Raw genomic sequence first — 23,106 nt, forward strand, 5'->3', positions numbered from 1 at the left:
TACCTGAACAATGCCTTCAAGAAGTGAAACAGCCGTTTATCTTATCGCCCGTTCCTGCGCATAACGAGCCTGAAGTCACAGTTCTTAAATTGAAGTGGAACATTTGGTCATTTTTTTTAGCTTATCATGTTTACGTAATTTTACTTAGTGAATGAAAGAAATATACATAATACTATTCTAATCTGCAACAGTGGTTTTGGCTTATCGCGGTAACCACCTTGTGCATTTTATATTGCTTCGTGATTTGTACTCATGCCATCCCACGTTCTAGAAAGCGGTTTCTTTTTCTAGGGGGGAAGGGGGGGGGGGGAGGATATCAGAGATGTGCAGGACTCTTGTCAACCATCACTCTACCTGATTCCTAACTGACCCGCCAGATTGTGACGTCATCGCTCGCGTATTCTGGCGTGGGCAATTCAAACAGTGCTTTAGTACGGTATTATCAGTCAGCCCAGCAGGTTAAACCCCCGTAATATTTTACTGCATTTGACTTTAAAATAGCGAAGATTTTGGCAAACCCTTCTTATGCCTCCCATATGGAAGGAGGAGCCAGATTTAGTAGATCCTGCCAAACGTCGCGTGAGGCAACCCCACATCCAGCCAGATCGCAGCCATGTCATCTTCCTTCCAGCGCCATGCATGCTCGTCAGTTTTCCCTCACAGCACCAATGTCATATATGGCTTAGATATTTTCTGCTTTAACTCTATCACCTTAACCCTATAGCGGAAAAACAGTGAGATTTTATATGATGGGTGGGTACACCGAAAAAATATTACAGTTGTTTTTCAGGCCGCATTATATTTTATTCTATACTATGCCACACGATAGCATTCTATCAGCCACCCACGGAAGCCCAGAACGCGCCTGTTGGGGCGAAAAAATACGACTGAAAAATCAGCAAAACCCCCGGGCACACATTATGATGACGTTCCGTCACTAAACACTTAATAACGTGGCACACACAATCATTTCGTCATTTTGCACAACAGAGTTGATTGACGTTCAGTTCTCTGCTTCCACGCGAAGCTGGGCGAATTTGACTGGATTCGTAAGCGCTAGACAGTCGAGAACACAAATGATCAGGTGCTCCAATTACGAGCGTTTTATTCAGGTACATTTCTTTCTCTGTAAACATAATTGTGTGTATTGCGGTTTCTTGGGTGTGATAAAGGTTTCGTTTGTCTTTTAAGCTAAGAAGGCTATTTTGTATCATCTAAAGCTATTCTTTTTCACTCAAAATTTAAAGTCATTTCACCATGTCTGCTTTTGTGCACATTGCTGATTTATAAAGCATGATTATGAATAAGCGTATCATGAAGTGATGCCATGAAACCGAAACTAGAACTGCACATTTCCGTAACTGAGGGCTTGAAGAGTAAAGTTGTCAAATCGGGGAAGAAGAAGTGCGAAGGCGCGGCGGCGGAAAAGGCGGCGGCGGGGGCGGCGATGGCGTTCCCGCACCTGCAGTCGCGCAGGTGCCTGTCGTTCCTGGCCGAGGTGCTGTTCCTGGCCGGCGTCATCTGGCTTCTCCTGCTTACCGTGGCTGCGCTTCTGGGGGGCGGCCACAAGACCAGCTCGGCCGAGCACACTGGTGGCCTGCTAATCGGTCTGCTCTTCGTTCTGCCAGCCCCCGTGATGTTTCTCACGGAAGCCCTCCGCCGACGGTCTTTCAGAAATACGCAGGTCAGGACCCCTACAGCTTCTATGTTCACGAGCGAAAGGAAGCGGTGCACTCTCGGTTAGCGCTTGCAGAGTCACTGGGGTAAAACGTGCATTTATGTTTCAATTATTCCGTAACTATGAAGCATTATCAATGGACTGTGTGTCAAGAAAAAACAGAAATCAGCTACCGGTGACCGTGTTAAGATCCGTAAGAATGAAGGGCGTGTCTCTGCTTTGTACTTTTGGCTGAATTGCAAAGAAAGGTTTCTTGTTGTGCACGAGGCGGGTGTGCTGAAATACCCGTTCATAAATATGTACTTTCCATTCATAAATACGTACTTTCCATTCATAATACGTACTTTTCATTCATAATACGTGCTTTCCATTCATAATACGCATTTTTCATTCATAAATACATAATTTCCATTCATACCACGTACTTTGAAGATCACTGCGTGAATGGAGCTGGCACTCGCCGTAGCATGCGTGAAAACTGTAATTGTTACATGGCGCAATTATATTATACAAAATATTTAGCAAATTTTAAAGATAAGAAGCTAAACTTGAGTGCGGCGCAGCGTTCTGGACAATGATGGACGTTATGTCGTCTTAAACTCCGTGTATAGACCTTCTTTTACGGGCGCCTTATACAATCCAATATGGTGGCGTTAAGGAGGACTGCTTCTGTAGTGAGTCTAGCTATAATCGCGACTTTCTTTTAATTACACGGTTGGCATGGCGATGCTTTGTCGATTGCGGCAACTTCCTACGGTCAGAAAATAAGCCTTCGTTATCATACTACCCACAGGAATAAGTTACAAGGAAGAAATTACACTGGATGATGTATGAAAACTGCCGGTATGAAATCGGGGCGGTTGACGACCGCCTTGGAGGGAATGTAAACAATAACGTCGGTGAGGACTCTTGTAAGGCGGGGAATGAGAGAACTAAATATGCTATTTTGTGCATCTAGAAGATATACGTAGAACTCACCGACTGTACTCGCTGCATGTAACGCAAACAAGTTAAAAAAAAAACGTTATCTAATCATGGTCGCTGGCTCTGGCATAACTCAGTATCGTATGGTGTTCGTTCGTAAACCCGGATTGATAACCACACGCAACGATAGATAAAAGTACAGATTTTTCATTGGCTGTAGAGATGGTTAATGAGAAGAAAGAGGTCTCTTTGTCATGCATTGCGTTCTCGGACCAAGCGAGCCTTGAATACTAGCTACCTTCCAAGATGGGCAGCTATATATGACACGATATTGTTCCTTCAGTTCTATTCGAGTTTTACTATTCGCCCCCCTGATTAATTGATAAATGATAGCGAGTGCGTGGGACAGTACGAGAGCTTAAGTATACGTCAGATCGAAGAGGCACTCAAATTTGTAAGAACGTTATCCCACTCATAAATAGAAAAGCACCATATTTCCGCTGAGGTGCCATGGTTCCTCACAACTGAATATACAGGCTCATTGACTTCTGGGATTGACTTGCCCTGCCGTTCAGGAGGGAGGATATAGCCCGACGCCAAATGGTAGGGTCGGCATTGTTGATTAGGGTACGATGTGGTATTAGTAGTATGTGATGTGGCATGTTATGTTATGGTATGGTATGGTATGGTATGGTATGGTATGGTATGGTATGGTATGGTATGGTATGGTATGGTATGGTATATGGCATGATGCGGTGCGGTGCGGTGGGGTGTGGTATATGGTATGGTATGGTATGGTATGGTATGGTATGGTATGGTATGGTATGGTATGGTATGGTATGGTATATGGCATGATGCGGTGCGGTGCGGTGGGGTGTGGTATATGGTATGGTATGGTATGGTATGGTATGGTATGGTACATAAAGCTGTGTTGGCCCAGCAGCCCAAGAGCTACGATAAGTGCCTTATTTGAAAACTACATTTGGTTTGGCCTGCCTCAAGTACTTTTGATGTGCACCGACATACGAGAATAGTATACGTATCATGGACACATTTTCTATCAGTACGCGTCAGCGCTGCCACGTTTGAAGCCGCTTTCTTGTGCATATCAAATAAAAGCTATAGTCAATAAACAAGCGTACTTTCGGTCGCCGTTATTGAACTGCTCGAAAGAAGAAAGACAGCCAGTATTTGTCCTCACAGTAACTTCAAAACAGTTTTAGTAAATAAAATCAGGAGCAGCATTTTAAGACTTCTCGTTTTTTTGTGTGTGTGAATGGATAGTAACGTGTGTCGATAGTGACGAAAGCAACCCAAGGTGGGAACGCCTGTCTGGACTCCTACCGCAAATGATCCAGCCGTGTCACAAGATCCTAGCATCTACCAGTTACTGAAATGTGTACCGAGACTTCCGTTTTCGAGGAGGGATGTCACCTAAAAAGATCATCGGGCATGTCACAAGCTTCACTGTGTACGTCGGTGTCCTAGCAGCATGCTCTTTGGCGTGGAGCTAGCTTTTTCATTCAAGTACGATATTGGGGACGTTTCTGCTACGAAAATCATAATGTAATTGGACAACGCCTACGTGCGGAGTATCAAGACAAGCAGAAAAATAATCGTCAGAAGCACTTAGATCTCTCTTGAGTGCGGTAAGGCGAAAACCTTCCCTATGACTGTTTATACTCGCATGACGCGTTTCAACTCATTTGCTTCTTTTGTTTTTCTCTCTTTATCCGTTTTTTCCCGCTCTTTTTAATCTTTCTGCTTTGTTTCTTTTTCTATTCCCACGTTTTTTGGCACAATTTTGACGTATTTTACATAATTTCAACGTCCGTGGATGTTTTGACGTCTCCCTACTGTACAGACGCTCTTGAGTATTTTGGCGTCTAACTGATTTTTGCTTTAAATAATTGACTAATGACTCCGCATCAACAGATCTTGCACACAAACACATTTTTTCACCCACTGCCTTATACAAGCAGTCTTTTACTCATCAATCAATCAATTTCTCGGCGGTGACAATGTGACACACTGCGGGAAAGCACAAAACCTTTCCACGCTCATAAGACTATAAAAACTTTAGCCCTAATAGAAGGATTTAGCCGACCGTGACCTGCGATCCGCTGCCGTGATCCGACACCGCGCGTTCCATTGCGCATGCCCAGATCCCATTGACGCCAATAGATGGCGCCACGTACTGGAAGTCGGTACATAGGCCTGCCGCGCCGGGACCAATCAGCTTGTGCGCCCCGCCCATGCGCGGTAGAAGGTCACGGCGGCGGATCAAGGATCACGGTAAGCTAAATTTCTCAAACGTTATAAAACACGCTGCACAGTAGTTTCGACCTCCTCCGACCCCTGCAGGAGTTGTCCATGCGACCCGTGGCACGGCGTCACCGTCCGGCTTCGATGCAGCGGCAGCCAAGTCCTCCGTCAAGTCCCGAGATAGCCGAGGAAGGGCTGGCCCTCCCCGGTGGCTCCATGTGGTGGGCCGAGCGGCCACCCACCTACGAGGAGGCCATCCGGATGCCCAAGTTCGAGGATATCCACGTGCCTAGGGTGCACCACATGACGCCGACAGGTAGCGTTTACTATCAGGTGCGTCGTGGCTGTCGATGCTGACTGCCAAGTTTTAATTATCGTCGCGTTCAGTCTTGTCATTACTTTATAAACGGGTTCAGAGTTCAGTGAAAATCATCGTCGTCATGAGAATGTGGAAGTTCATCTAACTACGTCATTTAAATTAATCCCCATATCTTAGTCAAAACAAATGGGAAAATGTGATGACATTCGTAAGGGCTACCAATGCGCAGCATTCAAGCGAAATATCAACCATAGAATAAAGAAAAGCACTATATAACACTAACGTAAGAAAGTAGTAGTACTTAAAAGGACGTTAAAGTGCCGAAGCACGGAAATCTGAGCTAGTTGATGCATTGCAAAATTAAAAAACAGCGCCGGGTTTGTCCGTTATTCTCTTCCTCTGTGTGTCTCAAATCGCGGCCCTGTTTTTCTATTTTGGAGGTTAAATTGAAGTGTAGCTAGAAGTAACAGAAAGCGAAGCATCCTCAAAAAAAAAGAAAACAACGCTACAGTGCTCCATGCACTTTCACGTATACATTACAAAACAATACTATTAACACTAAATAAATATGAAAACTTATTTCATATGGACTCGGCTGGTACACCTGGGTTTCGAAATCACAATCATGAAAACAGCTGAAAACTGCGAATGACTGTCCTATGCTATAAACCATTGTCCTAATTAACATGCGAGCCAGTGGTACGCCATGTATGTGTTGTACTTTGCACAAAACCACGAAAACAGCCATACGAGCCCCTTTCTACCAGTGCAAAATTATAAATAACCAATATGGCGCGAAAACGTCAGAGATAGCAGCAGTATTTTTCCTTTTCATAAAAAGGACATGACGTACCTTGAGAGTACGCTTTCACCAGTCGCACTGTGTGTTCGTGTGCTTTTTCTGATGTTTCAAACTCTTGTACATAACCATCTCTGTTCTGTTAAATCTGTCAGTTACTAAAACGCTACAGCCCTGTTATTTCCTTTGGTCCGCTGCTCGCGTCCTAACCTTCTTGAACCATACTACAAGTTTATTTTTATTTATTTTTTAGTTCATATGGCAGGAGGTATAAAACTGTATTTTCGAAAACTGTATATAAACTGTATGGTTCGAAAAAAATAATTACAAGAGCGTAACAATATACGCCACAATAATTACAGTTGAGAAATAAGATGAATTGCGAAATAACACGTCGTGAGCCTGAACAAGCCTCAGTTGCTGGGAAAAGGAGTTTTAAAATGCCTCTGAATGAATGGAAGGTATCCTATTCGTAGGTCTTAAATGGAGCTCTAAGATCAAATTCAAGGTTAACGTGTCCTTAAAGAAAAAGCTGCTCTACAAGAAAGCGAGTTATTAGAAAGTGCCTATGTTAGAGCTAAACACTGATGTGACCGCTTCACCTTTCGCATGCAAACTGCAGTGACGTCCCGACGGTCTTTGTAGCGCGAATTTCTGACAGTAGGTTGCACGGCCAATTTCTTCCAAACAGTTATTACAAAGTACTAATCAATTCTGATATCATGGTTTGAAACAGATGGACGGTATATTAATTATTCCATTTTATGCAAGCTTTTCTATTAACCCGATTGCCATTTTGCCACAGAACACTAGAGAGATTTAGCACACCGTGATCCGCGATCCGCTACCGTGATCCGCCACCGCGCGTTCCACTGCGCATGCCCAGATCACTTTAATGCCGATAGATGGCGCCACATACTGGATGTCGGCACATAGTCCTGCCGCATCGGAACCAATCAGCTTGTGCGCCCCGCCCACGAGCGGTAGAGAGTTACGGTGGCGGATCGCGGTTCATGGTATGCTAAATCTCTCTAATATTGGACCCAGAAAGAACCGCGGTAGTGGACTTTCACAGCTCGCAAAAATAGATAGATTACTGTCTAGTGTGTTAGTGTCTATGAACCTTAACCAGTATAGTTAAGGCTAATAACTATTACAACCTCAAATTCAGGGCCACCCAGAGCTATGTAACGAAAGCGTTAAGAGACAGGCCGGGAAATAGTATAACTAACGAGATTGAAAAATCTAGCACGTGTGTCAGCCATGCTTCGATTTTGCTCTCAAAAAAAGAATTCAAACTTCTTGCACAGCAATGCGTCTTGATTGATGCAGATCTCCTCGTGAGATGGGATACATGCTGCATTGATATGTTCGCGTGAGCTTTCTATCATTTTTTTTTTATAAGAGCGACTGCTGTATTTAAGCAAGTGGTCTATCAATAAATGCCTTAGTTGTTAGTAGCGCCTTGTCCTATCCCCTCTGGTCTTTGTGTCCCGTTTCTCCGCTCTTAGACCCAACTTCAAGAAATGCACCAATTAGCCTGCAATAAGACCCTTGCAAGAGACATGAAGCGAGCCGAATTGGTGAGAGAACAAAGGGTAGTTAAAGACATTCTGCTGAAAACTAAGAAGACATGGGCGCAGCCAGGTCATGTAATCTGGTATAAAAGGTGATCTTTAATGGTAACAGATTGGATTCCAAGGGAAGGCACGCGGAGCAGGGGACAACAAAAAGTTAGGTGGGCGGATACGACTAAGAACTTTGCGCAGGTCATATGGACGAAACTGGCACAGGAAAGGGTACATTGAAGGGTTATGAGACAGGAGCTCGCCTTGTACTAGTATACTCAGGCTGATGACCACGATAACGATAACTACATATCTTCTTGAGATTTGCGCAACCTGGCCGGCATTGTCGCCATGACACTGATTTCACACTACTACTCTTACTACTCAATTGAAATGCCGGCCAGCACGAGTGGGATTCCGTACCACCACATCATGCTTATTGGCTGAATCAATGAGCCTATTAGCACCTATAAACTCATAGCCATAAAGCAAAGGCGCCCGTGTGCTGTGCCATGTCAGTGCACGTTAAAGAACCCCAGGTGGTCGAAATTTCCGGAGTCCTCCACCACGGCGTCTCTCATAGCCTGAGTCGCTTTGGGACGTTAAGCCTCCACAAACCAACCAACCAACCATAGTTGAAATTTATTTCTCCATCTTTTAAGAGAATTCGCAAGGAACGAGACAAAAGGAGCAGAAATGAGGGCTCTCCGGAGCACGGGCTCCCTCCCGTCGTTCCGGAGTCTCTCTTTCGTCCCGCTCATGTGGCAGTTTTGGCTGGCAGTTGACTATTTCAAAGAGAGTTCGGCTGAAGAGTGGAGCTAACCGCGGTCTAAATTTAGCGACCCTTCTTTGAGCTCTAAATTGGCTTCCTGTCTCTGTCGCTCCTTCCGCAGTGTGGCGCAAAAGAATTCTACCCTGCCCCGGGAAGCAGGGCAGCGAACTCGGCTCGTCTTTTTTTTTTTTCTTGATCTTTTTTTTTACTGTAGTAGTAGGTTCCACAGGACCACAAAGTGAGGTGGCAGCACAGGCGTCACTCTGAGAAAGTCTGAAATAATGCGTTGCAGCTCACGCAAGCCATTATGAAATGCGGAACAAGCAATCTCCCATTAGACGTTATATTTTTTAAAAGAACATTAAAAAAAAAACATAAAATACGTTTCACCGGTTGGCACTCTGCCCTGAATCCAAGAATGCCATATCTTTTTTTGCAAACGATAATGACGGACTGATGATACAGCTGTCAGGTCCGGCTCTTTCGATTACAACGACTTCGATAATTTCTCTTGTCAATCTATACCTATATTTCTGCCAATAACATTGCATTTTTTTAAAACAAGGCTTTGCCGCCGGACCTGAAAGCTGTGTCAGCAGTCCGTCATTGCCACACACACACACACACACACACACACACACACACACACACACACACACACACACACACACACACACACACACACACACACACACACACACACACACACACACGCGCACACACACACACACGCACACACACACACACACACACACACACGCACACACGCACACACACACACACACACACACACACACACATATAGCATTCTTAGATTCAGGGCAGTGTGCCAACCGGAGAAACGTATTTCGTGTTTTAAAATTTCATCTTATTTAACGCAAAAGGACGGGATTAGCAGTAAGAAAACACGTACAACACAAGCACTACTCACAACTGCTGTATTGAAGCCTAAAACACGCATATTTATAACCCCGGACCTGCGTGCGCGGAGCCTAGCAAGTAATGTCTGAATACAGCAGACACAAATTTGTCACATGTGGCGCGGAAGTTTCCTCGCTTGCGCCAACTGCAGACCGCGTTTCCGCAGCGTTAGGATCCTAAGCAGAAGTATCCCAAAAACAACCCGTGAAACTCTGAAGGCGTTCCTTATCAGATAAATGAGTCAAGATATTGTGTTAGTGACACCTCAGTTGCTCTTTACAATGCTGAGATAGAATTTCTTTCGCACAACGTGTGACAAATATCTGTGTACTGTATTCAGACATTACTTGCTAGGCTGCGTGCGCGCAGGCATGTGGTTATAAATGTGTGTGTTTTAGGCTTCAATAAAGCGGTTGCAAGTAGCGCTTGTGCTGTACGTGTTTTCTTACTGTTCGTCCTGTCCTTTTGCGCTAAATAAGATGAATTTTAAGACTGATCACTAACTAGCCCAAACAGTTAACGCATTTAACGTAATTTATGTTTTTTATGCTTTGACCTTATTTGCTTACAAAGTGTTTTGCTTAATCTTACACGTACTGTTTTATCTAATGTTTAAATTTGTGAGCGTCAAATAAAGCCTCACTGGAAGTTTAGCGCTTGTGTCTGCAACTTGTGTTCTAGCTGCGCTCTGGAACATAATTCGGCTGTTGATCGGCTGTGGGGTCCACACTGAGGGTGCACAGCCCTCCCCTGGATTGCCGGTGACGTTAACAAGGTCGTGGACACCCCTAACTGCAATATCACTGTACATTGTGCCAAGTCGGGCAAGTTGATGGGGCTGGGGCAGGTTAGGTCACCGCTGCTTTCCACGGAATTTTTATCTGTAGCAGGCCGTCATTGCACCCGTCACCGCCTCGGTGGTGGACGACGGCTGTTATTGCTGCGCGCGCCTTTCTTTCCCTCTTCCTTTTCTTTCTTCTCTATTTTCTCTTCTGTCTGCACGAGACAGCGGAGATGGCTCAGCTACTGAGCCAGTAGCAGGCCCGTGTATTTTCCTTTCTTTCTTCCTACAGCCACAACATCAACAACACAAATTTAAGCGAAAGCACGCACGCCATTCTGGCATGGCCTATAAGCAAAGTATGTCGTCTATAATTTTTCTGTGCGGTACTTGATGTGCAGACTAGAAATGGTTCAAATCTCTAATTACCTGTACGGATGTCACATATTCATGATGCAGTCAAATAATTGCGGCAGATTTCTTTCCAAAGGAACTAGCATGGGGGACGGAGAGGTGAGTGTGGGGAAATGGAAAAATGGTGCTCAAGGAGAACTGTTCTATATTTCCATCTAAACCCTTCATTTTTCGTTTGAGACACACTACGCTGAGAACTCTAACCTCTACTTTTCTCTCATCTCGGGGACGAAGTGCTTCACTGAGGTATTGTTGTATGGCCAGGCATTGCGCCATTGATGGAAGCGTATCATTGTAAACACCCTTCATCTCCACTCCCTCCGAACGTTGTGCACGGTTTGAAATTCCAGATGTCTAATAATCAAAAAATATGCTAGCACGTATTGATATTGATATCGAAGAGCAAATTTCTAATTGATTCACCCAAGTAAGATCAACATGCTGCCAAAAGAAAGTTAGTACCCAACGGAAATTCCTGGATTCCCGACTGCTCTCTAGATGAAACCTACTTTGCGCATGCGCGGTAGATGATCATATAGCCAGGCTACCAATTCGGCAAAGATAAAATACAATTTCTCACATCAAATTTCAAACAGAAACTGTGTGTATGTTCACCTGGTGATAACAATGACTAATTTCGTATGCGGCAATGGCACACACTTTAGAGAGGAGCGGGAAGAGTTTTTGCCTCTTCCACTCCCTCCCCGTGCTGTTTGCCTCACGACGTGACTTCTCCGCAGGTCAGGTGAGCAAGGGACGCCAAGAACAACAGCCGCCGTCTTCGTCGCAGCTCCTCCAAATTGTGGAGTCGCTTTGAAAGCGATAATCTGCGCACGACCTCCACGAGCGAACCAGATCAGATTGCGCCGCAGGTTCAACTCGACAGCGGAACCGCTACGCTTCGGCCGCACTCCTGCGGGACTTAAGCTCTTGCAGGAGGAGGTTAGGCGTAGCTGTTTTCGACATAAATCCAGATTGAACTGGTGAAGTTCTTTTCACAAAAAAGTGGCTAAACGGCACAGCTTGGCCGGCCCGTAATCGTGGAAATTTTGTTGAGATCTATCAACGAAATTTAGTGTACTGATAAAATGGCGTGGCGAGAATTCGCCTGATGTTGAACTAATTAAATGGAATGTTTGTTATAGTCCTATAGTCCAGTTTGATTTCAATTTGTACAGTTTTTAAACGCTCCTGGAATTCTTCTCTTTGTCAGCCGCGGGGAGTATTGTGAATGTGAAAATGGAATCAAGTAATGCAGCATTGAATCCAGCAAGACACTGCCGCAGAACGAGGAAAATACAAAGAAACTCGAAGCCCGTTTGGATGTGTCACTATGTGAACAAGCGAATCATGAACGAGGGAAAGAATGGCACTGGTGAACAACGTTGGTGCACCATTAGTGTTTTGTGACGCGAATAGAGAATATGTGGCAGTCAGTGCGCTCAACTTAGAAACTGAGCACTTTGCTCCATCAGTGCAATCTTAGATATAGGGTATTTACGTTGTCTAGAAGAGCTGCAGCCTGTAGCTAGGTGAGCTGTTGTTAAGGCTGCTTTGCTCAGCGATCACCGCAATGGGATGTGCCACTACTTTCGTCTGCTCAGCCTAATGTCTAACAAAACTTGAACATACGCTAGATTGTGCATTGTAACTTGATGGAAGGTAATAGCGCACAGGAAGGCACACACAACCGAGAAAGAAAGACGTAGGACACACGCTAACCAGACCCTTCCAAAAGCAGGAAGCAATGTATCTTGCACGGAAAGTTACAAGAAACTACCCTGAAGAAGGACGGTCCACCATCCGAAACTGTTGTTGGAATAAAATAGATAATCGGGAATGGTGTGTGACATGCTGTTTAACTTTCCCTGGCTCATTAGTTACAAGCAAACTATATGTATGTATGTATGTCACGTATATATATATATATACGTGACGCTGGCGGTAACACAGGACGTTCCACGTCCCCCGCTATGGTTGAGGGCGGCGCTGGTGAACACTCTCAAGGTTCGTATACAGACATTAATACCCAAGAAAGTAGCAGGTGGGACAGCGGCCGATATAGCTCAGTTGGAAGAGCACCGGACGCGATATTCGAAGGTCGTGGGTTGGGTCCTCACCATCGGTACGTTGTTTTTCCTTCTACTTTGAGTTTATCTTTCCACAAAAACAGATTACATTACTAATTTATTTGATTACCTAAGTAAAAATTAAAAAAAAAAGACAAAGTACAATCCCCAATGCTTTCCTTGGCCTCGCCAACTGTTGGCTTCTTGCCTTCATGTATTATAACGAGTACCCTCATTTCCCTTTCATTTATATATATATATATATATATATATATATGGCCCCTGATTAAGGCAGCCCACCTTAGACTAGCGAAGACTTTTGCTAAAACGCATAAAAGGATTTCAGGCTTACGGAGATTTTTCATAACTATACAAACGTTAACTGACCGGTTTATGGTAGGTGTGTAATCGCGGCTGAAAGAAAACTACGGTTAAGTGTAAGAAGAAAGTTTGGAAGATCTTATGACGTTGAGGAATGAGTGGTGGTGCATTCTTCACCTCCAAGCAGTACAAGAAATCGCACTAGCTCCCGAGTCCGACACGTTTCTGCGTGCGAGACGGTTTCTCCAAGAGACAGTCGTTCGAACCAGACTGCCTAGATAGCTCTACATGAAAGGGAGTGATAAACAAAAGCGAACCGTACCTGGCGATGACGTCGACGACAGGCAGCCTCCGGCGTCCTCGAGAGCCCGTGTTTCTAAATATCATTTTGGGTCAAGTATAAAAAGCTTCGAATAAAGAACGCTTCTGAGTTCGACAAGCCACAGTAAAAGGATGTAGAACTCGGAAGAATGCAAAGAAGGCAAAAATGCTGGTGTATTTCGGTTTGAACGCACATTTGGAGCGCCTTCAACCACCCTTTCTAGACGGTGAAAAAGTCATTTAGCGAGAGTTTAGTAGTGATGTTACGTGAAAGAAAAATTTATTTTAGCCCACAGCTGACTTGGGTGGTGGCGATGCGTGTTAGGGTGCGCAAATATATTCCTTCAATACTTGAGGCAGCACTACATCACAACGACGAAATCAAAGAACCCTATGAAAGAGCACTTGTTTTCATTCTCTCTTTCCGCGAGCTCTAAACGTTGCTTGGGGCCCGTAAAGGGGCGAGCAAAAGAGGTTAGCAAGAGTGATCGATCACCAAAGGGAGTACCAGGCTGCCCCCAGTCTCCAGTCTAATTGGCGCTCACTTAGTTTTCGCCTGCGAATTTTCTTCTCTCTTACGTTCCGATGAAGGTCTTGCTTACAATAAAAAAAGCAACGAAAAGGTCATATAAATTATTATATCAAGCATGCCTTGCTAATGACCGAATCAGCAGAGCGATACGACGACGCGTGGGAAGCGGGATGTCTAACAAATGTTTTCAAAGTACCGCACATCTGACTCTCCCTCCATTTTAATGAATTAATATTTCATCCTGCAACTGTAAATACGAAGAAAAATTCAGAAACTAAAATATCTATTTTTGCTAAAAATCAACAAACTTGCTATGAGCCCTCAACCTTACCTTACGCCCCTTACAGCACATCCAACAAGACAGCATCATGCACTACCTTTTAACTCCGTATCAAGCAAAAATCAATGCATTTAAGTATTCTTTTTTCCCTCGTACTATTGAAGAACGGAACAAGTTGCCTTGTGATGTGATAATGTCCATTGAATCTATTGATAAATTGCTGGCGTTTTAACCATAGTCATGTTTCATATTGGTGTATATTTTCTTGTTTGTGTTGATTATGTCTCATTGTAATTTGCTTGTCACTTATGTTTAGTATGATACTTTAGATGAATTCATATTTCACTGCATTGTATTCTTTTCGCCCCTCCTGCTAGGGCCCAGTATGGTAAATAAATAAAAATAAAAATGTTGCTTGCTGTCTGCCTTGTAAGGTCGCGTTGTGTGATTTTTGTCCTTCCTGTGTTGCTGGCGCCTATCTTTTACTCGCGTCAGCACTATCGCGATGAAAAGAGGCACGAGCGGCATGGCGCCTCCGGCTTTTTTGTTAGATGTCTAGTTACACTTGCGTAAGGGTGATAATAAAAACACTTCGGGTGCATGTAAATATATTTCATACCTCTTCTAACACATCTTCAACCATCACTAACCTCTTTAATCTCCTTTTTCCCTTCCCTGGGGCAGAGTATCAGGTCAGATACTCAACTTTCTGGCAGACCTCTCTGCCATTCTATTCAGAAAACGCATCTATTATCTAACACTTCAGGCTCGTCCCTTTTAGTATCACGTAGTACGGCTCTGTGTTTTCTGCCTCCCATGTTAAAGCGTGGAGGCAAATTGCAACAGTTGAACACGTGAGCGCCTCTTTTTTTATGGTCCACGGACACGGTTGGTTAAATATCTCCAGGGCACAGGGTCTCTCTTTGAGCTGTATACCACCCGGCGTTTACAACTCCCGTCAAGCTACCGAAGGACGCAAGAAAAATATCTCTTCACCTTACAAAGATTTACAGCTGAGTGTTCCTAATGTTCCACTACAAAGCTCCAAAGAATGTTCTCAGAACTTTCCACGGTGGCGTAGTCAAACCGTCAATCGTAATGCGTTGTCGAAGTAAAAAACAAAAACTGCAGTCTCAATATTTAGGAATACTCCGTAAACATAAATTACTCTGGTGCCCATTGCTCCTGCACCTTTCACAGCTTGTCATTGAATGAACGCAACTTGCACTATACTAAGGTAAGCCCTGGACACAAACTCCGTGAAGTCTGAAGGCGCCTTATTGCGGGCATATACCGTTAGCGAGAACTTGGCGTTAGCGAGAGACGCAAAGGTTGCTAGTTCGTTCTGTGGCCACCGCCTTGGCACTTTCACGCCCAGTTGCTTCCACAATAGAGCTTTCTGCATTGTGCAAAACTGCTTACTTCGGAAGGTGTGTTCTCTTTCCGATTCATTTAGAGGCTAGGTCGGGGCCTACACTCCTGGCTCCGCATATGCGTCAGAAAAGTTCCAGTTATAAGTGCGTGGAACTTCCACTTATAACTAGAACTTTTTTACGCATATTCAGAACCAAATTAAGAGTGTATGGCAGTCATTTCGAAAGGAAAAATGCATAATTAGGTTCTGGCCGACATTTCTGAAAGACGCCCAGACCCTCTCTTCGTGGTTACACGTGTGCTACTTTCTTGTTGTAAACATAGCGTTTCTGGAAACAGGCTAAAAAAATATCCATTTTGAGCATACGCTCGTAAAGAAAGAAGTGGACACGGAAAGAACATAGCGCCAGTTGCACCTCATCAGTGATGGTCTCATCTTTCGCTGATGGAGCACGCATGCCTATGCTCGGTACATATAAAAGCGCCATTAGTGCACCGTTCAACACAATAGTTTCTCAAAGATACAATGTATCATTAAACGTTGGCAGCTTGCGTACGTGACAAAATTCGCAGTCAGACCTTTCACTCCGCTCGCTGCGGGTGCAACTTCTGCGCACCAGTAATATACCACGTCTTCCCACGAAGAAAACGGCATTATGGCCGCAATACACGCAGCATTAAGTGCAGGCTAGTATTATCCAGCTCCATGAAAAAGCTTTCTTATTACGGTGAATGATGGGATTTCGACAAAGATTTAGGCGACGCTGAAGGTACTCCTTTAAGCCTATTACACACAATGCTAATGGCTCCTGTCTTTACGACTTTCCCTGATGACAACTAATCTTTTATTTTGAGCATCCACCATCTCACGCATGGTCGTCAGCGTACAGTCGTATAAGACACCCAGATATGTAGACCCCCGACATTGCCATTATTATCATTGGTAGTATTATTAGACTTAGTTAAGCCTAATAAGCCTAGCTAGGCCTAAAGGTGCATAATGTCAGATTGCAGTAATATAAAGTTCCGTTTTAACCATGTCGCGCACGGAAAAGCCCGCACGGCACAGGAGTAACGTATCTTAGTTGGAATCCAAATCTCCCGGAGGGTTCGACTCTCATCAAAACATCTCATCTCAAATGTGCAGCAGATTAATTGAGCTTTATTAGGCTTAGCTCAGCCTACTATACCTAACTAAGCTTATTTAATGACAAATCACTTCATGCTTTCGCATGTAGTACCAGCGCTTGAATATGGCTATAACACAGCAATTTTTTTAGCTCGCAACATCGCCTTCCCTGGATTTCCTGGAGAACGGGACTTTGGCGCTATTGCGTTAGATATCTTTGTTCTCTTGATACCAGGTTCTCGTCCAAAGGCTGAGAATGTATATCCCCGACTGGGATGCGGCTTCTTATCATTTTTCTAACATTTCTTTCAAGGATGGACACAGCTCGCGAAATACATACTATGTATCGCCCTTGAATGTGGATATTTCAATTCTCAAACCTTCTTCTTTCTGCAGGCCGAGGAGCGACCGTTGGACAACACGACCGATCGAATGGAAAACGTTGTTCCTCCATAACACGGAAGTGTGTGCTTGTTGGTATCTCATGATAGAAAAGCTTAGATGATGATGCAGGAAGAACAGTGGACTCACAAGCGCTTAAAATGATCGGTCGTGTGTTCGCTGTTCTTCCTCAGTCCTTGTCTACATGTGCGCTAAAATATTTCATGTCATGATCTTCCTCCCAACGCCCACGGTCTTCAAAAAAGTCGTATTTTTATTCTTCAAACTATTCGTGAACAGGGGGATCTCACGCTTCTTCGAGTATTTGGTCTGTTCGATTAAGCGAATCGGCCCCGTCAACATGAAGTGCATTATAAAGACTGTCGTCAATTCTAACTCGATAATTTGAACAATTTGCCTTCTTTCAATTAACGAGAATTTGCTGTATGTCTTTACGTATGTTACTCAAAAGGAAGGTTGCTTAATTGTTAATTTAAAATTGCACCGCACGGAATGCATTCGTTATAATTGTATCTTCGTTTTGAAAGAAAAGGTAGCTCAGAGAAGAGTCCCTAGCAAAAAAAAAAACTGTACGAGTCACAATAACCTCATACAGGTTTCTCACACGAAACTCATAGTAACTCATACAACTCTCATATAATCTCATATATGTCTCATAAGTTGAATGATATTTGTATGAGATTATATAAGATTTGTACAAGTTTTAATAAATTTGTATGAGAAATCTGTATGAGGTTATTCTGACTCTTAGGTTTTTTCCACTAGGGGTGCTATGGCATTGGAGGCTTAGGTGGTACTTTAGAACCTGTACATGAGGCATAGCTCCCGAGATCATATTCATGTCTATCTTTCCATGCCATTTGTTTATCGCCCTCAGATTGCACACTTATACCTTTGTTCCGTAAGGAACTTTAGCCAGAATGCTCTGGAATAATATATTGTTCCCAACAAGCTCCTGCAAGTATTGCACCACTCAAACACTCAGCGTCAAATGCCCCTCAGCGGAGACCAACCGGCCAATGACCACGATTATTTGTTGCGATGCCGGGATTAGTACTCTTCCACCATAAACTTAGCTCCGATCTACACATTTCAAAAAAGCTACCCTCAAAGTTCCTCCGCGATGATTTACTCAACGTCTCTTGGACTGCTTAACCACATTTCGGAGCCTTGGTTACGGAACATTGCTCTACCTTCTATCGGGCATCAAGTCAGATGTATAGTGCCCCTACTTGCCTTATACCCATCAATATTAAATCTGCAAGTTTCGTCCTCCCTGCATGTGTTCAACCTGCGCATCATCCCGATTCCCTAGAACATGCTCCGACCGTTCTTAAGGGTTGCATATCTTTCAATCTTTGTCCGCCACAAAGCTTATAAGCGGTGGATTAATCTTATGCCTTTCACTCAAAACCCACCGCTTCTGCTGCAGCAGTCTAATGCCACTAATCGTCACCCGTTAGCTTCACTAGTGCGTGCCTCGTCCTGTATACCCCTGGACATACCCCAGCCACAACTCATCGGCATTATTCTTGCTATCCATTTTTTTCTCTCACTTCGTCCTACCTTCCAAAACGCATAGCCTACACGGACTCTCAGAAGGCACTCATAGCGTCCAATCCTAGAATCCTTCCATGTGATCTCTACATGCATCCCCTGGTGATGCATTCGTGCAACTTCAACCCCAACCAGCAACACATAGGTGCATTTCCAGTAGCACGAATATGACTGCCATAAAGCTGACCCATCACTTCACACGCGAAAGATCTTACCGGGCGCCGGTGGTGCAATGAATTCTCCACCTGATTAAAGATAAGCAAGGAGATCAGATAGCCCTTAAAGATTAATCTATTAATACAAGCTAATCTTACTCCACCCCATTCCTCTCTTACACTACGAGAAGCTCGAGTATACCGAAGAATTCACTTCAAAGTACTCTTGCCCCAGCTAAGCCATACCAACTCAAGGTTGTAAGTAGAACAGCTTGATATCTCTAACTTTCCTGCTTACTAAGCCAGTAGCGAATGCTTTCCCTTCTCCTGCCTCATAGTTGTCACCTCTCATCACTAGTTAAACACGTGCTTCTCAAGCTGCGTACCTATGCGTGAACCGCAAAGTATTGACGTCTGACGTCGTGCCAGATTTCTCGAAAAAGCTTGCCTCAAAAAAATCTGCAAGCTGCTAAATTAAGCATACCAGTCAACTTCAGTAGTAACAGCATGGCAAAAGTTAATATCCTAAAAGAAAATCTAATGGTATCGATGGTGACGTGGTCCCAAACGCGAATCGCCTTCGGAATACTTCTTTGCATATGCATAAGAGGTCAAAGGTCACAGAGATGACCTTTGACCTCTGTAGACAGGTCATTCGATGCATCCTCTTTGTGGACGAAAATCGATATAAAGATGGTTTTTCTATTCGATACTCAACACTTCAAACTGTTGTTCTTGTTGCATTTAGCTAATTATCAAAAAACCACGAAAAGACGACTACTTCTTCTGAAGTTTATTTTACAGAAAAGTGAAAAAGCACTAAACTATGATAATGGTACACATCTACACAGTAGTGTCCTTGTTTAGAGCAAGTTTATTGTGAAAAAAATGCCAAAAATTTGGCGCTGGAAAAAATTACATATTTGTAAGTATTTGCTACAAAACTAGTTGTAATTTAGTTGCAACAAAAAAACAGTTAACAACAAAATGAAATAAACCTAAAGAGTCACGTGGATCTATCCGCACGAGGCATTTTATCAGGGACTGCCGTGCCTGAATATTAAACCTCAAATACATCTCAGATTACAGAGACAGTATAAGACATACCCTGTGTCCTTATAAGTGCTTTCAATCCAGACATCCTACATATCTGTTGCATTTTGAGATGTGCTTCTCACAAGAAAGAAAACAGCACGGTAGAGAGGCAGATATCTAATTTTCCTTGCTTTTAGTTTTCATATTGCCAGGCTGTGGTAATCTTGCTCAATCTTACAAAAAAATATCTATATATTTTGTTTAAAAACCCTGAAGGTCCAAGATGACATCAGACAGAGGAGGAAAGAAAGTAATACGTGAGAGCAAAATATCTCCACTGTAACTCTTCCGACAAGAACCCTGTAACACCTATTTTCTTATTAGAGATTATAACTCCAAGTAGAAGCTTAAACCTCCTGAACATCACAGATGTATCAAAATCTTCAAAACGATGCTCTTCCTAAGCTTACCTAGAAATTTTCACATTTATGCTAACTGCAAGAAGCCCCCTATATGTCACCGTTGAGAAGAACAGTGATTTTATGGGGACTAGGGTTGCACAACGTTTTTAAACCAACAGCGCACCAAGCGCACTATGCTCTAAGCGCCTCCCATTACTTAAACTGCACAGAGAGTGAGCGTTTATCTCCGCTATCACGTGGAGATAAACGATAGAGAAACGCTAACATACCCTGCACCACAAAAATATTTGTCCATTTTTCGTTAAGTAAACCCGTCTTTACAGTCAGGCCAACACTCACACACACCTGCACCCAAGGAAAGAAAATTCAGCTGAACTTTCCCAGTCCGTTCTTTTTTTGTTCAGTAAGTCAGCGTCATTGACTCGTACGTCTGCTGGATGAAAGAAACTACCCCTCTGATCGGTGCAAGCGATGAAGCTCTGGTGGTCTTAATGCGGAATAAGAGCCACGCACTGAGCGCCATAGCCTCCAACATGGTGAAGTTCACGTGATTAAGGTAGCTTCTGCCGCTCGCTTACGACGCATTCCGTCAGAAGGTACGCTTTCGGCACTCCAAAACAGCCCGATTTAGTGATCATCCACGGGCAATGCCCCTCGAGCCTGGCATCGTGGTGACAGGCGGTTGCGCCCGCTTAGCCAGCAAGGCGTCTTGCAGGGCGGGGGATGATATCCCCAGGAGGCGCCACTGTACGGCCCTGAACAGTCCATCGGGCCGGTACACGGGGCGCGGCTTGTGTGCCAGCACAGCCGACTCCATGGCGTCAACCACCTCGTGCACTTCGGTTCGAGATTCGTTGGCCAGACCGCGGCGCAGCCATTGTCGGCACAGTTCGTAGTAGGCCTGGCCGTAGTCGCGACGCACCAGGTCGCTGCTCTCCTGCCACTGCTTGTCCATAGCCGGCACCAGAATGCTGTCAGACGTTAGGTTGGTTCTGCACCACGACGGAGAAGAACGCAGGTTAGGCATTGCGTCATTTTGTGTCGGTAACGTGTTACTAAGGGATGCTTGCAGGGTGACACACGCTACACTTAAAAACACTGTACCCAGGCGGAAGTTGGTCCACTAAAAACGAGGCATTACGCTTACTTCTAAAATTCTTTCCAGACACTATCTGGAATCGAAATCGCGATAGCTTGCAATTGATAATTGTTGCTGTGTTTGTGCGCGTCGCAATATAATTGCGTTAGATTATAGATCATAGATCATAGAAAATTATTATTTTAGTTCCGCTAAGGGCGGTATAACCGCGAGGTAAATTCCACCAATAGCTAAAGGCGACTCATCAGTAGTCAACTCACACCGTGAGATCAGGTAATGGCCGTCCGTGTTCTCAGACCAGTTATGCACGGTCTTAGAAAAGCGTTGCAGGAACTGGTGGGGTCATACGTCGCATGGTAATCGCGCAAGGGCCCGCACCGTAACTTACGACCTTTTTCAAAACCTGCCATCGGCTCCATTTTTATTTATTTATTTCATTTACAGATACTGCAATCCACGAGGAATTTTAGCATTGTAGAGGGATTGTTTAGCCGAAAGGAATGTTTTCAAAAGAGACGCAAGTTCGGATACAGGCCAGCAAGGCTGAACAAGTTCGTCACTCTCCGGAGTAAAAAATATTAAGTTTTCACTGCCGTTTTCTGGATTGTCATGGTTGCAAAATGCCACATCGTGCAAGACATCTTTTAGTATTATTTTGCAATACTACACACAACTGTAGTGCCATTTATTGACATACGTCTTGAAGCAGTGTTCAACCCATGACAGGAGGAAAGAGTAATGCTTGTGCATATGCAGCTGCAGTGATAATACGGAAGAAAAAAAAGGGAACTCAGAGATAGTATGTTTGAAAAATGGCAAAATGTGCGTACGCCTCGCAACAGTTATTCCGCATCCGATTTATAGCATGCGCTGGATTTCGCATTCGTTTAGCGTGCTCTCAACACGTTGTCATCGGCACGAAGCAACGCCGGTCATCACGCCAGCTTGCAGAATCACTTCACACCAGAATGCTGGCTTTACCTCGGACACGGGAGAGCATTCTGAAGGTATACGCACATGTCGCCATCTGTGTAGCACTTAAGCCATCACTTTCCTCCTCCGCCTACACAACGAACAAAGCACTCATAAGCAGCGCGGAACGTAATCTCCCCTTCTCATATAGCTTTCTGGCAAGAGCCTGGGACGCTTCCCGCAGCTGTTAAGGAGCTCTTTGTTATGTACGTTTCCATCAAGACACACGATTAGCAATGTCATTAGGCGAAATTAGGAAAAATAATCTGATAGAAATTGAAGAACGGCTCAGGAAGAGTTGCCCTTGGCCGCTTATCCTTTACGAACCGTTTTCAGTTGTGGTTGCTACGTGACAAATTAGTGCTACGTGACATTTCTGATGAAAACAACTCAAAATGACGTCAAACAGAAGGTTCAAGTGACGCAACAACATTTTTCCAGCGCCAGTTGTTGCGATGGAGTTAATTGCATCTGCGCCGAGTGTCCGCAGTGCTCAGCCTGGCATCTCGAGAGGCCACGCAGGACACCTCTGGCGTGGAACTCTGCGTTTTAAAAGGCTCGGAGAGCGAAGAGGGGGGGAAAATGTGCGAGCACTTACGCATACATGTTGGGCTCAATGGAGACCACCCGGACGCCGAACTTTCTCATCTCTCGCCGGAGACCGTCGGCGAAGAAGCGGGCCGCACACTTCGACATGCAATAGCCCACCGAGAAAGGGATGGCAAAGTGACCTGCGTGGAACACACAACATCGCGCGGTTCAGTGCAACGAAGTTTCTTAACCTCCAAGGAGTTCTGCAAGCGCAGACGAATGCTGGGGAAACAAAATCCAAAAAAATGGACTTATTTTGGCATTTCTAAGCTTGAGTGCTGCTTTGGCATCTTCAGCGACATTTCATCATTCACTTGGTCAAACACTTACTTCATATGCTCCAATTGGTGCATTACTTCAATTAAGCTACATCATTCCTAATTGTAATCATGCCATATGACATGCC

The 23,106-nt window shown here is 44.3% G+C and overlaps 2 protein-coding genes across 2 annotated transcripts in view; one reads left to right on the forward strand and one right to left on the reverse strand.

The window, feature by feature from the left end:
• The first annotated feature begins 1,447 nt into the window (after nt 1-1,447).
• LOC146189459 (uncharacterized) lies at nt 1,448-16,923 on the forward strand. Its single transcript, XM_084605277.1, has 3 exons — nt 1,448-1,684; nt 4,967-5,200; nt 16,864-16,923. The coding sequence occupies exons 1-3, from the start codon at nt 1,448-1,450 to the stop codon at nt 16,921-16,923; spliced, it is 531 nt and encodes a 176-aa protein (XP_084461403.1).
• A 2,450-nt stretch (nt 16,924-19,373) lies between these two features.
• LOC146189460 (D-beta-hydroxybutyrate dehydrogenase, mitochondrial-like) overlaps nt 19,374-23,106 on the reverse strand; it is a 45,992-nt gene continuing 42,259 nt past the window's right edge. Inside the window, exons 4-5 of the mRNA XM_084603268.1 lie at nt 22,708-22,840; nt 19,374-21,030 (exon numbers count right to left, since the gene is read on the reverse strand). Coding sequence (XP_084459394.1) covers nt 20,673-21,030; nt 22,708-22,840 — 491 coding nt within the window. The 3' untranslated portion in view covers nt 19,374-20,672. The remainder of the gene's footprint in view (nt 21,031-22,707; nt 22,841-23,106) is intronic.

The sequence above is a fragment of the Amblyomma maculatum genome, chromosome 5 (genome assembly GCF_055883805.1).
Source record: "Amblyomma maculatum isolate TAMU_Amacu chromosome 5, ASM5588380v1, whole genome shotgun sequence".
Taxonomy (NCBI): Eukaryota; Metazoa; Arthropoda; class Arachnida; order Ixodida; family Ixodidae; genus Amblyomma; species Amblyomma maculatum.